General features: G+C 52.1%; 1 protein-coding gene across 1 annotated transcript in view; it reads left to right on the plus strand.

The window, feature by feature from the left end:
* Positions 1 to 8,462, plus strand: part of CRISPLD2 (cysteine rich secretory protein LCCL domain containing 2) — a 63,392-nt gene extending 54,930 nt beyond the window's left edge. The window contains exon 15 of the mRNA XM_059045512.2: positions 6,059 to 8,462. Within this exon, the coding sequence (XP_058901495.1) occupies positions 6,059 to 6,113 (55 nt within the window). The 3' untranslated portion in view covers positions 6,114 to 8,462. The remainder of the gene's footprint in view (positions 1 to 6,058) is intronic.
* The last annotated feature ends 7,853 nt before the right edge of the window (positions 8,463 to 16,315 follow it).

The raw sequence follows: 16,315 nt of genomic DNA on the forward strand, positions 1-16,315 counted from the left end.
GCTCTTCTTGCCAGGACACCAGTCACGTTGGATTGGGGCCCACGCTAATGACCGCATTTTAATTTAATCACCTCTTTGAAGTCCCCGTCCCCCAAGTACAGTCATATTCTGAGGGTACCGGGGACCAGGACTTCAACCGATAAACTTGGGGAGGCCACAGCCCATACCAGAGGGGAATGCTGAAGCTTTTATATCTGAGGGACCGCTTTAGAAAAGGAATGTAAAATCAAGAATACAAAATAGGTTGGATCCGTTGAAGCCTCGGCTTTCACGGCTCCAGGGGACTCCTCGGCTGTCCCTCAGGACGGCGCTGTAATGGGGAAGAGCCTGCAGGATCCCAGGGTGGGAGGGAGCTGCCCGGTCACAGCCATCAGCCCCGAAGAGCTAGAGTTAAGAGCTTCTGCATTTTCTCCTTCCAAGTTTGCAAGCTTTGTTTGGGAAGAGCGTAATGAAGGGAAATTCCATTGATTTAATGGGAGGGAAACGAAGCAGCTGCTTAGGTGGAATTTCCTGGCCAGGCTGGAAAGAAATCCCAGGACACCAATCTCTTGAGCTCTTTAAGAGAAACTGTCTTGGGGAGAAGCTGGTAGGCTGGGCTTTGTTTTCTATTCCCACCTTAGAGAGAGCAGACCCCGGCAGCCGCCATCCCCAGGCCAGGGCTGGGACACAGGTGGGTGTCTGGGGAGGGGTAGGGCCTGAGAGGAGCGCCCCCAAAGTGTCTTCTTCCCCACTGTTAACTCCCCCGCCACCTGTAGTTCTCTCTGCCCAAAGGACCCGCCCAAACTGCCCTGTCATTTTAAGTATAGTGGCCCCTTGGTATCCGCGGGGCCTTGGTTCCAGGATCCCCCAAAGATACCCCAGTCTGCGGATGCTCAGGTCCTTGTATGCAGTGTCAGAGTACAGGAGGCCGTCACAGCCGTGGCTGATCGAATCGTGGGTGCCCGGATGCAGAACCCACGGGTACGGAAGGCCGACCCTATCTTCTCCCAGGCAGCCTTTCCCAGGCCCCGGGGCAGCGGCTGTGGCCACCGCACTATGCAGAAAAGTGGTAGCGGGTGGAGTTTCTGCTTCCCTTCCTCCTCGAACCCCTTCCCCCTGAGTAGGTCCTGCGTGCTGAAATCTGTGGTGCTGTCAGGGTGAGTTTCCCAGGCTTTAGAGGGGAAGATGATAGCACTCACCCCCTGGGGTGGTCCCCAGACCAGCGGCATCCGGATCAATGGGGAACTTGCTAGAAAAGCACATTCTACGGCCCACCTCAGACAGACGCTCGGGGAGCGGGCTGGGCAGGCTGCGTGGATCTGCCCTCCGGGCGTCCTGATGCCCGCTGGAGGGGGAGAGGCGCCACGGTGAGGGTGATGCGAGCGTGACGGCGTCCCCGGCACACGGTCGGCGCTGTGCGTGATTCTGATACTTTGTGATGAGTAGTCACTGGTTTACTACATATTCAGGGTGGCCTGGACCGGTGCTGGGCTCCGTGGGCACCAGGGCGGTAGAGCCCGCCCTGCACGTACAGAGGGAAGAGGCCAGGCCAGGGGGGCACACGGGGTCCGATGGCGTCTGCGACCCCGCTGCACTGCCCGCCAGCTGGTGTCCTTGGGCAGGCAGTCTCCCCACACCTCAGGGAGTGGCCACTCTGAGGATTCGATGAGACGGTACATGCAAAGCACTCACCCAGTGGCTCTGAGGAAGTGTCTGATAGATCCGCTGGCCTCGTTGCTACGTGGATTATCTTCCGGACGAGGGCAAAAGCATCCTACAGGAATCATTTTTTCGTCCTGGCATCCATCCTTTCCACTTGCACTCCCCCATCGGGTGGCATGTGCGTGGTGAGCCCTTACGATGTCCCGGGCACTGAACCTAGCAGGGAACACACAGGCTGATCTCTGCCCTGGCGGGGCTTATCATCTAGTTGGGGGACAGACCGTGCAGAAATAACAGCATCAGTAGCAGGGCACAGGCATCACGGCTACGGAGGGAGGTACCAGAGAGCTGAGTACACCAAGCAGGGCCCCATCTTACTATCTGGACGTGCCTCCCTGGTGGCGTGGCTCCTGCAGAGACGTCTGGATGCCCCAGGCAGGGCCATGCCCCATTCTCCCCTTGTTTAGATGGGACCTCAGCGGCCCTCTGCATAGAGACGAGGGCTGAGAAACGTCCCCAGAGCCTGTTCCCATTGGGAACTCTGGGAACCCAGCCTGGGGCCGGAGGGTAGCTCTGTCCCCAATGTCTGCTGGGACCCTGGAGTGGTCACAGCAGTCCCAAGGGAGATGTGGACACTGGACATAGAGCAACCCGTTCACAGCAAGCTGCGTTCTAAATTTAGGGAATCCTTCAATCCATCAAACAAACAAACAAAACCTCCTATACAGAATTCTCAGGACATGGGCCAAAAGTTGTTTCTGCTTCAGAGTGGCTTTGGTTTAGCAATTGGCTGCTTTCAGAAGAGGATTTCCTGAAAGTTTTGAAAGATAACCGTGCAGAATTGGGATAATGTAAGAGGACAGGTGCTGCCTCTCTCACACACGAGCCCGTGAAGGAAGGGAAGGAAAACGGGTATGGAAGAGCTTTAGATGCTGGACATTTGGATGAATGTCAGTTCAGGATTTTTTCTGAGACCAGGACCATTTTTTTTTTTTTTTTTTTTTGTGGTACGCGGGCCTCTCACTGTTGTGGCCTCTCCCATTGCGGAGCACAGGCTCCGGATGCACAGGCTCAGCGGCCATGGCTAACGGGCCCAGCTGCTCCGCGGTATGTGGGATCTTCCCGGACCGGGGCACGAACCTGTGTCCCCTGCATCAGCAGGCGGATTCTTAACCACTGCGCCACCAGGGAAGCCCCAGGACCATTTTTTAAGACAGATTGTACAATGAGATTGGGAAATATACCACACAATGACAGACAACATCCCTGGTCACTTGGTTTTAACAGATATAACCTATTTACAGAGGTTGATGGTATATTTGTGGATGGACCTTTATCCAAATAGTAGACTCACTGAACTAGCATTTATGGGGCAGCTCCTGTGTGCTGGGCACTGTCCTCGGGGCTGGAGCCATGGCAGGGACAGAAGAGACAAAGATCTTCATCCTCAGGGGCCTCTGTTTACTGCGGCATGTCCCAGACACGTACCGCGAGCCACATATGGGATTTTAAAGTTTCTAGTAATCACAGTAAAAAGAAACAGAAGGGAGAATTTAGAGTATATTTCATTTAATCCAGTGTATCAAAAATATTATCTTCGGGCTTCCCTGGTGGCGCAGTGGTTGAGAGTCTGCCTGCGGATGCAGGGGACACGGGTTCATGCCCCGGTCTGGGAGGATCCCACATGCCGCGGAGCGGCTGGGCCCGTGAGCCGTGGCCGCTGAGCCTGCGTGTCCAGAGCCTGTGCTCCGCAACGGGAGAGGCCGCAACAGTGAGAGGCCCGTGTACCGCAAAAAAAAAAAAGAGGGGGGGGATCAGACTCTCTGCATCATTCTGTTTATTTATTTTTTCAATCGGCAACAGGTTGTGTCTTTCCGACATTTCCAGTGCCTGACATAGCCACGCCATCATTTCTGTGGCTCCACGCTATTCCATTGTGTGGCCAAGACCATCTTTTCTTTACCCAGCTGACTGAACATCTGGGTTGTTTACTTTTTTTCTTTTGCTCTTGTAAACAACACAGCAAAGAACATCTTTGCACAAGCCCGTGTGCTTTCCCCACACTTTTCTTAGGTAACTTCTTCTTTTTTTTTTTTTTTTTTTTTGGCGGTACGCGGGCCTCTCACTGTTGTGGCCTCTCCCATTGCGGAGCACAGGCTCCGGACGTGCAGGCGCAGCGGCCACGGCTCACGGGCCCAGCCGCTCCGCGGCACGTGGGATCTTCCCGGACCGGGGCACGAACCCGCGTCCCCTGCACCGGCAGGCGGACCCTCAACCACTGTGCCACCAGGGAAGCCCTAGGTAACTTCCTTTTATCAGAGTAGCCGCAGCTACCAATTCTTTCTGGGATGCGCAGTGTGTCTCTCTCCTGTTGATACCCTGCCCCCTCGGGCTGAGAATAAAATCCTCGCCCCTTACCAGGCAGTCCACACCTACCGCCACCCCACCCGCTCCTCCACCCTCCTGGTGCATCACCTCCTCGTCACAGCGGTGCCTGTCCCTAGCCTTCTCTCTGTTCCTGGATACCACGATCTCACCTCAGGGCCTTTGCACCTGCTGGTATCCAACCCCGGACCCTCCCAGCTCCCGTACCTCCCATGGCTGGGCCCGCACGTCGTTCAGACCTACATACAAATGCCACGCGCCCGCAGAAGCGTCCTCCTGCTGCTGGGTCTCCAGTAGCCCTCCTCCCCGATCCAATCTGATCCCGTCCCCCTGGGTGCTGTTTTCCTCCCAGGACCCACCACTGTCTGAAATTATTGTATTTCTCACACATATTTAGCTGTTGATCTCCCACCCCCCAGACTGTGTAAGCTCCACGAAGGCAAGAATCCCACTGGTCTGGTTTAATGCTGTGTCCCTGACACCCAACTTGACGCCTGTACATAGTAGGTCTTCAGTAAACACTGGTTGAAGGACAGACAAAATACTGAGTTCAGCTATTTGTTCAGAACTGCTTGTAGGATTTTTAACGCCCGTTACGAAACTTGTTCGATATCTTTTGGAAAGTTCCTCCAGTACCTTTTGTGAAAATTGTCCAGAAATGCTGTGCCAATTTACATTCCTTTTCGTATACCTGTGGGAGCTACAAACTAGGCTAAAAAGAGTCAGAGGGCAAGGTTTAGAAAAGGAGATTATTGTATAATTTATCCGATCACACTTGTTTTTCATCAGACACACAACTGGCAGCTTTCCTAGCAGAACTAGAGCTCAGTAAATGTTTGAAGCTTGAACAATAGGGACCCCCCGCCCTTGCCTGAAGCAGTGGAAGGGACCACAGCTGGCGTCACATGATACCTGGTGGGCCAGCGGGGCCTGCTCGTGCCTGCGCCTGCGGGGTGGGCCGGTTGTTCAATGGGGATGCTTGGTAGGACTGGGCGGGACCTCCAGGAACCTTAGGGTACCTGCCTGGAAGGCAGCCTGAGTGGCCCCTTGTCCCTGGGTTCTGGGGGGGCCCTGTGCGTGGAGGCACCCACTGCTCCGTCTGTAGAATTGCTGGTAGTGAGTCAGCATCACAAACCCTGGCAACGGCCCCCAGTGTGGCTTACCCGCCACGTGAAACAGCTGAGTGCCTCGTAGCCCCGGGTGATTCTCCCAGGCTAGTCATTCGGGCAGAGGATCCAGGGAAATCCTGTAGCCCAGATGCCTGAGGAGGGCCCTGGAATCTGAGCTTTCGAGAAACGAGCAGGGCAGCCGGGGTCCCTCCACAACTGGAGATTATGGAGATGATTGCACAAGCCCCGCCCCCCCCATCACTAAAGATCGTTGAACTGTACACTTCAGAAGTGTGACTTTCATGGCATGTTGTATCTTCATGAAGTTTTTGTTTGTTGGTTTGTTGTTTTTTAACGGCGTTCAGTTAGCTAAAGGATTTAGCTCCTATCTCGAGAGGGTGGTTTTTACTGGCTGTGTGACCTTGCAGAAACTTAATTTCTCCTTTGCCTGCAAAATAGGGATACTAATGGCTCTTCATCGGAAGGAGGTGAAGGCGTATCGAAAATCCTTTGCACAATATCTGAGCCCAGTCGGATCGGCGCGCCCATTTTAGTAGCAGGAGCACGTGCATTTTTGTTATAATGCCATCGTATTCATCGGTCAAGCAGGTGGCCACCCTCTGCGTTGACAGGTGGTAGCAAAAACCGGGCAGAAGTCTCGGAGGCTGGGTTCAGTTCAGGCAGACGGGGGCCAGCAAATTCCAAGTTAACCCTGAGCTCAGTTGAGACCCAGGCGCGTCTGCAGAGGCAAAGGGCTCTGCCAGCTGCTCCCGGCTGGGGCGTGCTCTCCTCCCAACAGCTTCGCAAAGTGTCCCTCGGTCATGCTTCTTCCACCGCGGGGACTTGGGGCCACCCAGTTCCCCCCACTCCCTGCTCCATCCCTGCAGATCTTTCGGTAACATGTGCTCTCCCTTCTCTTTCAGCTTGAGGACCCCTCGAGACGGAAAGGCCTTCCGGATCTTTGCCGTCAGGCAGTGAGCTTGCAGGGTCGGGGAGAAGGGGGCGTCTTCAAGAGGGCTTCGGGGGTTCGCTTTTTATTTTTATTTTGACACTTGGGGGGGTGGGCCGGGGATATGGAGAGTCAGGAAACTCCCTTTGATTGGCGTTGTGTCCCATCAGCCGTGCCTTGGTCTCAGCTCCACACAGGGGAGCGTCCTTGGGGTCCTGAGCAGACAGCCGGTGGCCATCCTGCTGAGGCCCGGGGGTCTCCCCCTGGGGGGTGTTCTTTTGTGGCTGGAGAGAGGATTCCAGAGGATCCGGAGCTGACGCTGCGAGGCATTCAGGGGTGTGGGAAGGGGCGTACTGAGAACGCTCAGGGCGGAGTTTCAGGGATGGAGTAGAAGGTAGCTATTTAAAACATTAAAAAACACAGGCCGTCCCTACCAAAGGAGAAAAATGGGTTTCATGTTTGCTGGTCAGACAAATGGGCCGGAACAAGGGGACTCTGCCCTGGCACCCGTCCTGTTCCCGTCCTGCTCCGTGCGGGCTGGTTCTATACACAGCAGTGCTGGTTTACTTCGAGTTCAGCCGTAACTCCAGAGATGTATCTTGTCTTGGTCCTTCCCTTTGTCCACGTGGCCCATGTATTTGCTGCCGTGACCTTTGGTCTCACTGAGGACTAATGAACCAGGACCCTTTCTTGATCCCCTCCCTGCTGTGGCTCACGCCCTGCCCAGACTGGTTTCTGTGTCTCCCACCAGGGTCTTTGCTTGGCAAACAATTCTGTTTTGAAGCCCACTTTTTTCTTTCCAACTACTTGTCTCTGTGGGTTCCACTGAGATGTCTAAGAACAGCCAAAGAAGGGCTGTTTTGTTGCTGCCTTTAAAAAATGGCACTGAATTATGCAGACTTCCCATCCGTCGGATGACCTATTTTTTAGCAATGAGAGGAATGGCTTCATTCCTCAGTACATTCCTCGCCGAGGTTAGCAGCTCTGGGGAGAGGGACAGCCTGCAGTTATGAAACCGTCTTGCGGCATAACAACAAGAGATGGTAACACACTGGAAGGATTTCTCTTCCTATTTCGGAGGAACCGTTCTTGCCAAATGTTCCTGAGGCTCCGAGGAGTGCGGTGCTCTCTGGCTGCCGTCACTGTACAAAACTTCTTCGGCAGCCTAGACCCAAAACCCACAGTGAAATAAAATACCCTTTTGTAAATAGCATTTCTTTGCAGAAGGTAAAATTCCACCCTCCTCCACCAGGCTGGTCAGTAGATCACTTTCGTGAATGCTGATTTCAGAGTTGATTTCACTCTCCATCAGAATATTTCGAAGGCAAAAGAACTAGCAGAAAGTTTAAAACAAACAAACAAACAAAACCTAAGATAGTCTGGACAAGGAACTCCACCTGGGGAACCAAGTTGGTGTGTTGTTTCAGGGCAACCCTAATTAGTGAAGAAACAGAAGGTAAATGGCTCCCCCGCAACCAAGGAGCTTGTAAAAGTACTGAAACTCTTAGCTTGACAGAGCTGAAATAAGCAGGACGGTGCTTCTGCTTTGTGCATTGTGGGCTTGTTATAATTCATAAGTACTGACTGTTCGCCTCCAAATGCCAGTGCAGAAGAATTTGGTCAGACTGTCAGATACCGCATCTAGTTCCTGCCAAAGGTCTGAGTCCTTGGAACCCTCTGGAAGCTAGGTATTACGCTGTCGGACTTTCGCTTGTCACCAGGCTTTTGTGTCTGTCGCCACGTCCTGACTGCAAGCTTGGGTTTTTAGAATTAGTGACGGTCCCGGGGAATTTCAGTAGGTTTGCTTTTGAAGCATCCTGCCGGAGGGAGAATCTGAAAACGTCCCGTGTGAGTGGACGCTCTCATTTTGAAATAGAATTCCCGAGTTCCTGAACGCCTCATTAACTGGCCAGTCTTATGGGCTAGAAACTCCTCGCCCAGAACCAGACCTTGCTGTCTTTTTCACCTTCACAAACATTTTGATACTGGAACCATTTATCTTCCGGAAATGGACACAGTGCTACAAAGTATAAGACCTCGTAATCAGGGACCCCCTTCTAATTTAGCGTGTTTAAAGGGCCATCGCGCCTTCAGCACTTCACCCATAAAAACATGAAAACGCCGGCCAACGGTGTTACTGGGCCCCCCAAAATGAAAAGTTTTGGTTTCCTTCTGATTCGTTCCCCATCGTGTTCTGATTTTTCATACTGTCTGTAGGCTCACTCAGCCCGCAGCTTACGTGTGTGCTTTTTTTCTATGAAAAATGATGTATTTTACTACTTCCTATGTACAAAAGTTTGTTGTAAATGTTGTGTGTGCTTCGCAGGAACAGGGGCCACGTTGCTGTCGTTTCAATAAAACCGGTTTGATTTCTAAAACGTTTCTGGGACGTATCTTTTACGGACACATCTCAGCAGTTTGTGGAATGAAACAACGAAAACCTCCCTGCAGGCTCGTTGCTCTTTTCGACGCCACTCCTCCCAGGAACGTGGCGCACTGGGCGTCCAGATGCTAATTGTGGCAGTATTTTCAGCTGAGCGGTGCGTGAATCACGTGGGGAATCACGTGGGGAATCACGTGGGGGCGCGAGGGCGGGGCTTGCCGCAACGCAGGTTCCGGGTCCGGCAGGTCTGGGCTGGGGCCTGAGGGGCCGTAGTTTCCGCGGGCTCCTGGTGGCGCTGAGACTGCCGACCTCCAAAGCACAGTCTGCGTGGTGAGTACGACGGGCTTAGCCTCGTGCCAGCACTGTCCTCGTCAGCTTGGGCCGCCGTGACAAAGCGCCGCAGGCAGGGGAGCTCACACCACAGAGATCTGTTTCCTCACACTTCCGGAGGCTGGAGGGGCCGCGGGGCTGCTTTCTCCTGAGGCCTCTCTCCTTGGCTTGCAGATGGCCACCTTCTCGCTGTGTCCTCTTCTTTCGAGCATCCCTGGTGTCTCTTCCTCGTCTTATAAGGACACGGGGCCTATAGGATCAGGGCCTTACCCTGTGGACTCCATTTAACCTTATCTCCTTAAAAGGCTCCATCTCCAAATATGGTCATATGAGGCGTTTAGGCTTCAACATATGCATTTGGGGAGGGGGGGGAACCCAGTTCAGTCCTTAACAGTCAGCTTCTTCCCAGGCATCAGGCCCTTTTTGTCCACTTGAGTCGTGTGTGCTCCTGTGTTCCAAACGCTGTCACCTCCAAGCGATTTGGGGAGCTCTTGGCTGACTTTTTCTTCCCTCCATCCACCCTCTGCCTTTTCTTTCATGGTCCTTCTATTTAGAACAAGTGCTTCTCATTTTCATTGATGGAAGGGTTAGCTTTCCTTTCCTTTTTTTTTTTTTTTTAAGTTTTTAAAATTTTTTGGCTGCTCATGTGGCGTGCGGGATCTTAGTTCCCCAACCAGGGATCGAACCCGTGCCCCCTGCAGTGGAAGTATGGAGTCCTAACCACTAGACCGCCGTGGGATTCCCAGCTTTCCTTTTTAATAAGTATATGTAAGGCTTTTCCAATGTTGATTTTAAAATATCACATAAGCAAGGTGTGCGGGTGGGCCGCAGAACCCACGAAGATGGGGTAATAGTGACCGATGTTCGGGAAATACTGGTTTCTGACGAATGCATTGTCAAGGCTGTAGCAATGCCCTCCTCACCCCCACTGACAGCAACCCCAGGGCATTGGGAGCCTTCCTTCCGCCTTTCCTCCCACAGAGTCTGCAGCCTTCCTTGGTGGGCCTCTTTCTCCTGCTTCTGGAAGTTCTTCGGAGCTCCCAGGATGCCACAGTCCTGGACCCCAAACTTCTGGTCCCCAGACCTCCAACATACAAACGATGTACTGGCAGCTGAGGAGGGAGCTGGCCGTTCCTTCTGGCAGACTCCGTCTGAGACGCAGCAAAGGTCTGCAGCAGTGCTGTTGGCAGGCTGAATGCCAGCACCACACTGCTTGGGAACCCCCGACAGAGGGGGCTCCGGCACACGGTGACCCAGGGACAGAGCACAGACTTGGGGGTCCCTGGGTTGCTCCACCCTCTTGACAATCGAGGGACCTCAGACAAGTCACTCTTGCCTCTTTGGACCTCAGGCTGCTCATCTAGGAGACGGGAGTTTCTCCCAGCCTCCTCACTGCAGTGCAGAGATTACAGGGGAGCTGTAGGCTGAAAGGTGCTTCACTAATAATGGCAACTCTGTGTACTGGTTGGCGTGCTTTGGGGCTGCAGATAACACAGAGCCCATCTGACAGCCCCTGGACTTGTCAGAAAGACAGATTCTCAGGCCCCACCCTAAACCCAGTGAGCCAGACCTCTGGGCAAGCCCTCAAGGGGATTCTGCTGCTGGTTCTGTTGCAGAATCATTGCTCGGAAAAGCGTTCAGATATCTTTTGTGTGTGTGTGTGTGATATGTGGGCCTCTCACTGCTGTGGCCTCTCCCGCTGCGAAGCACAGGCTCCGGACGCGCGCAGGCCCAGCGGCCGTGGCTCACGGGCCCAGCCGCTCCGCGGCACGCGGGATCCTCCCGGACCGGGGCACGAACCCGCGTCCCCTGCATCGGCAGGTGGACCCTCAACCACTGCGCCGCCAGGGAAGCCCCGTTCAGATATCTTACGTGAGAAGTCAGGAGGGAGATGATTCGGGGACAGCAGCTCAGAGATGTCAGGACACCTGGTTAGCATCCCTGCAAACCTCGCCCCGTCCTCTGTGGTCAGGACGGCCACCGGCCGCAAACTGTCCCCACGCTGAGTCTGAGACGGGATGAAGGGGTGAGGGGGCGGGCCCTCCTTCTCACGGTGTTCTCGCCTTTCTCAGGGAAGAAATTCTTTCCCGGGATCACCCAGCAGACTTGTTTCAAAATCCCTTTCATCACTGATGGGCCACGTGCCCCTTCCTAGGTTCATCACAGAGGAATCGTGATAGAACGGGAAGATTTAGAGTAAAGAGAGGCTGACCGGGGGCCATGAAGGGGTCACGTGGTGTGAGAGTTAAGAGCTAGGACGCATTCGTGCCGGAGTTGGACTCCCACATCAGCTCTTCACCAGCTGTGTGACGCCGGCCAAGCCGCTCAACCTCTCTGAGCATCAGTGGCCTCCTCCGTTAAAGGGAAATAATAGCAGTGTCTACTCCAAGGGGTGGTTATGCGGATTCAATGAGGTCGAACTTGAGATGTGCTCAGCCCTTGGTGGGCACACACAGCTGCCACATTTGATCACTCTGTTGCTTTGCAGCATGGAACTAGGGCCAGGGGTTACATGGCACAGGGAGACGGATTTCTACCAAATACAATAAAGAAGATTCACATTGGTGGAACTTCCAAAGATGAAGTGGCCCTTGTGAAGAGGGAGTGAGTTCCTCATCCTTGGAAGAATACAAGCAGGCGTTGGAAGGTCCTCAGAATAGATCTACTTTAAATCCTCTTTCCTGATTCTGGCTCCCAGCAGAGACCTGCCTTTCCCTCCTCTGCCCCGCCTGGAGGGCCCTGGGGACCCACGGAAGGGGTGACATGAGCTATGGAATCCTGGCTCCTCAAACCACGGCCACTTCATTCTATAAAGGAAAAACAAAAACCCTACAGCTTTGTAGGTGGTCCTGAAACTGTTATGTCTTACTGGGTTCAATTTTGTTTGTTTGTTTTATCCATTTTCCTTCCAGTCTTTCACACCAAACCAAAACCTGTCCTAGACAACCACTGGGCCTTAAAAAGTCTTTTAGCCCCTTAAAAAAATAAATTTGTTGCCAAAGGCCCAGGTGTTGAAAACCTCATGGCATTCCTTTGACTCTTTCATCTTGGCCAACTAAACTGGTAGCAGCCTTCACCCAAGGACCAGGGAGACAGACCATTAAACCAATTCTTCTGTCAGTGCCTGGCCTGCCTCCGAGGTGGGCAGAAGGTCTCCCTGTGGGACCTGGCTGCCACCACGCTGGACGGCAATGGGCTGGCTCGTCAGACAGCAGGCTCCTAGCTCACCTGCTCTCACCTTCTTACACCAAGCATGGCTGTGGTCCCAAGGATATTTCCTCTCCGTCCTGCTGTCACTAGCCCAGGCCCACTGCCCCCGTCCCTACCTGACCCAGGAAGGTGGCAAAGGAACTCACCTGTGCCAAGTGCCACTATGTGCCAGGCCTGAATGGGCACCAAACACATGCCGTCTCATCTAATAAGCACACGTCTCCATCAGCAACTTGCTGAGTCAATATACTTGTCAAATATAATGATTCAAATCCGAATTAGATTTTCTTTGTCAAAATGTCAGCTGGGAATGTGTTGGGCTGCATGTAACAGAGACCCAACCACAGTGGAAGGTAGGAGGGTGAGGATGCTGTGAGAAGTTCCCATTTCCTAGATGAGCAGGGTGCAGTGCTTGGGAAGTTCTCAAAGACCAGGTTCCTCCCCACATACTGGTCTGCCATCCTCAGCACATGGCATGTGTCCTTGTGGCTGAAAGATGACTGCTTTGGACTTCTCTGGTGGCGCAGTGGTTAAGAACCTGCCTGCCAATGCAGGGGACACGGGTTTGAGCCCTGGCCCAGGAAGATCCCACATGCCGCGGAGCAACTAAGCTCATGAGCCACAACTATGGAGCCTGCGAGCCACAACTACTGAAGCCGGTGCGCCTAGAGCCCGTGCTCTGCAACAAGAGAAGCCACCACAATGAGAAGCCCACGCATGCAACAAAGAGTAGCCCCTGCTCACCACAACTAGAGAAAGCCCACGCGCATCAACAAAGACCCAGCGTGGCCAAAAATTAATTAATTAATTAATTAATCAGTTAATTTTTTTAAAAAAGAAGGATGACTGGTTCACCTAGAGCAAGTCATAGACGTTTCAGAAAGGAAGAGACATTTCAAAAGGCAGAAGCCATATGGCAGTTGATCTTGCCCCCTTTTATTATAGATATTGTATTTTTCAATTCTAGAATGTCCAGTTGGTTCTTTTCCTAATTTTCTAATTCTTGGTGAAATTTCTCATTTTTTCATTGATTTTGAATGTATTTTTCTTTATGACTTCAGCATAGATATAGATCAGCTAATCCCTGTATCTGGACCAGTCACCATTCATTGTCTTTTCTCTTGAACAGGGGTTGGCATACTTTTTCTTAAAGGACCCAATTGATAACTATTTTAGGGTTTTGAGCAATAGCGTCTCTGTCACGATTTAACTTTGTGCCTGTAGTCTGAGACCAGCCATAGACGATATGTAAGTGGATGCACATGGCTGTGCTCCAGTAAAACTTCGTTTTTAAAAGTAGACCAGGGCTTCCCTGGTGGGGCAGTGGTTGAGAGTCCGCCTGCCGATGCAGAGGACACAGGTTCGTGCGCCGGTCCGGGAAGATCCGACATGCCGCGGAGCGGCTGGGCCCCGTGAGCCGTGGCCACTGAGCCTGCGTGTCCGGATCCTGTGCTCCACAACCAGAGAGGCCACAACTCTCTCCGCAATGGGAGAGGCCCGCGTACCGCAAAAAAAAAAAAAGTAGACCAAAAAAAAAAAAAAACCCAGGACGAAAAAGCAGACGGCCATCCCCTGGGCCAGAGTGTGGTGACCTCTTCTCTTGAGGATGGACACATTTTTTGGTTTGTTTATTTCTTTGTATGTTTAGTAATTTTAGATTGTATCTTGGACACTGTCAGTAAGGCATCCTGGAGATTCTAGATGGTTACATTTTGTTTGAGCAGGGAATTAACTTGTCTGGACTCAAACTCTACTCCACTGCCTTGGCCTGTAACTGAAATCACTCTCGGTTCTGTTGGCCTTTGCTGAGCTGCTGGGAGTCTGCCCTGTGCTGCTGGGAGTCTGCCCTGTGCATGTGTGGTTCAGGGGTCAGCCAGAGACTTGGGCAGAGTTCGTACCCAGAATTTGGCATTCCCCTTCTGCAACTCTCTCCTTTCTGGAGGTTCCCTTCTCACTTTCCAGCTGCTGCATCCTCTGGTTCTTCAAGATTTGAGGCTTCTTTTAGACATTTAGCCACCCCTATAGGATGCTGACTAGGGCTGTGTTCAGGCCAAAAGTTGAAAAACGCTGGAGACTCACGCAGTGCAGTCTGCTTCCTCCAAGTGCTGACTCCCATGCGGTTTCTGCCTGCCTTTGCTTCTCCCAGTAACCATCAGAGAGTTGTATTTTATATTTTGTCTGGAGTTTATGGTTGCCACGTATAGAATGGTTGTTCGGATCGTGGCTACTCTGCCATCGCCGGGAGAGTAGAACCCAAGTCTAACTCACCCAGAAAAACAATGGAAGCATAGCTTTCCCAGAAGTCGCAGCCGGTAAATTTCCACTGACAACTTGTTGGCCAGAACTGGGTCCCACAGCCATTCCTAGCTGCAAGGAAGTTGGGAGAGATGGATATTTTTCCCTGAGCACGTTGCAAATCCAACTGTACAGCGGGTCCTATGAAGAAGAATGAGGGAAGGGACCTTGGGTAGTTAAGGTGCACCTCACCTGCGAACTTCCGCAGCTGTAGTTTCTTAGAGCTGCTGGAACAAATGACCACCAGTCTCGTGGCTTAAACAACAGAAATGTACTCTCTCACAGTTCTGGAAGCCAGAAGTCTGAAATCAAGGTGCGGGCAGGGCCACGCTCTCTCTGGAGATTCCAGGGGAGTGTCCTTCCTGCCTCTTCCAGCTTCTGGGGGCCCCGGGCCTCCCTTGGCTTATGACTGCACCACTCCAGCCACTCTGCCCCAGCTTACATGGCCACCTCAAGATCCTTAACTAATTACACCTGCAAAGAGCCCAGTTCAAAACAAGGTCACCTTCTGAGGTTCCAGGAGAGCGTGAATTGGGGAGGGATGATGCCCAACGCCGTCTCACAGGCAGACACCAGTCCTGCAGCCTGTGCACTGGTAGCTGGTTGTCCGCGTGATAGAGCTCATCTGCCTGGACACTTGCATTTGCCTCCATTCGCTCTTCGGGGTCTTTGCCCCCCAGCCCCTCTGGAGCTCACTGTTGGGGCGGCGCCCTGGGAATTAGTGAATCATGTGGCTCCAGTCTCCAGCCTGCGCCCTGTCCCATCTTCCCTTTTCAGCCCCTGATAGTTTGAATCTTGAAATCTTCCCAATATGGCACTTTTGAGGGGTGGGAAAAGAATCTGGAGCCAGTGGGCCTGGGTTCAAATCCCAGCTCTACCACTTATACTCTGTGAAACCTTGGACGGGTTACTCAACCTCTCTGTGCATCAGTTTCCTCATATATAAAATGGGAACAATAATAGAAGCTACTTTTTAAAAAAATTTATTTTATTGAAGTAGAGTTGATTTACAATGTTGTGTTCATTTCTGCTGTACAGCAAAGTGACTCAGTTATACACATATATATATTTTTTCGTATTCTTTTCCATTATGGTTTATCACAGGATACTGAATATATTTCCCTGTGCTCTACAGTAGGACCTTGTTGTTTATGCATTCTCTATATAATGGTTTGCATCTGCTAATCCCAAACTCCCAATCCATCCCCCCCCCCCCTTCAGCAACCACGAGTCTGTTCTCTCTGTCTGTGAGTCTGTTTCTGTTTCGTAGATAAGTTCATTTGGGTCATATTTTAGATTCCACATGTAAGTGATGTCCTATGGTATTTGTTTTTCTCTGTCTGGCTTCACTTATATGATCATCTCTAGGTCCACCCATGTTGCTGCAAATGGCATTATGGTTTTTTTATGGCTGAGTAGTATTCCATTGTATATATGTACCACATCTTTATCCATTCATCTGTTTGCATTTAAGTTGTTTCCATGTCTTGGCTGTTGTGAGTAGTGCTGTAATAGCAGCTACTTTGTATGGTCGTTACGAGATTCAAAGAAGTTAGTACAGTTTTTTTTTTTTTTTTTTTTTTTTTTGCGGTAGGCGGGCCTCTCACTGCTGTAGCCTCTCCCGTTGTGGAGCACAGGGCTCCGGACGCGCAGGCTCAGCGGCCATGGCTCACGGGCCCAGCCGCTCCGCGGCATGTGGGATCTTCCCAGACCGGGGCACGAACCCGTGTCCCCTGCATCGGCAGGCGGACTCTCAACCACTGCGCCACCAGGGAAGCCCAGTACAGTTTTTTTAAAACGTTTGGAAGCCTGGTACATAATAAATGCTGTATACATGTTAGTTGTATACCATTATTTTAACCAATATTTTGTGTATTCCTGGCATTTTTTTCCATCTAAAACCCTGCCCTGGGCCTTCAGGCAGCAGCCCCTGCTGTTCTCAGGGAAGGGAGACCACAGCAGAACAGCAGGAACAAAGAGGTGAATTTTATTTAGCTTTTGATTTACTAGACA

This window comes from Kogia breviceps, chromosome 18, assembly GCF_026419965.1.
Source record: "Kogia breviceps isolate mKogBre1 chromosome 18, mKogBre1 haplotype 1, whole genome shotgun sequence".
NCBI classification, from domain to species: domain Eukaryota; kingdom Metazoa; phylum Chordata; class Mammalia; order Artiodactyla; family Physeteridae; genus Kogia; species Kogia breviceps.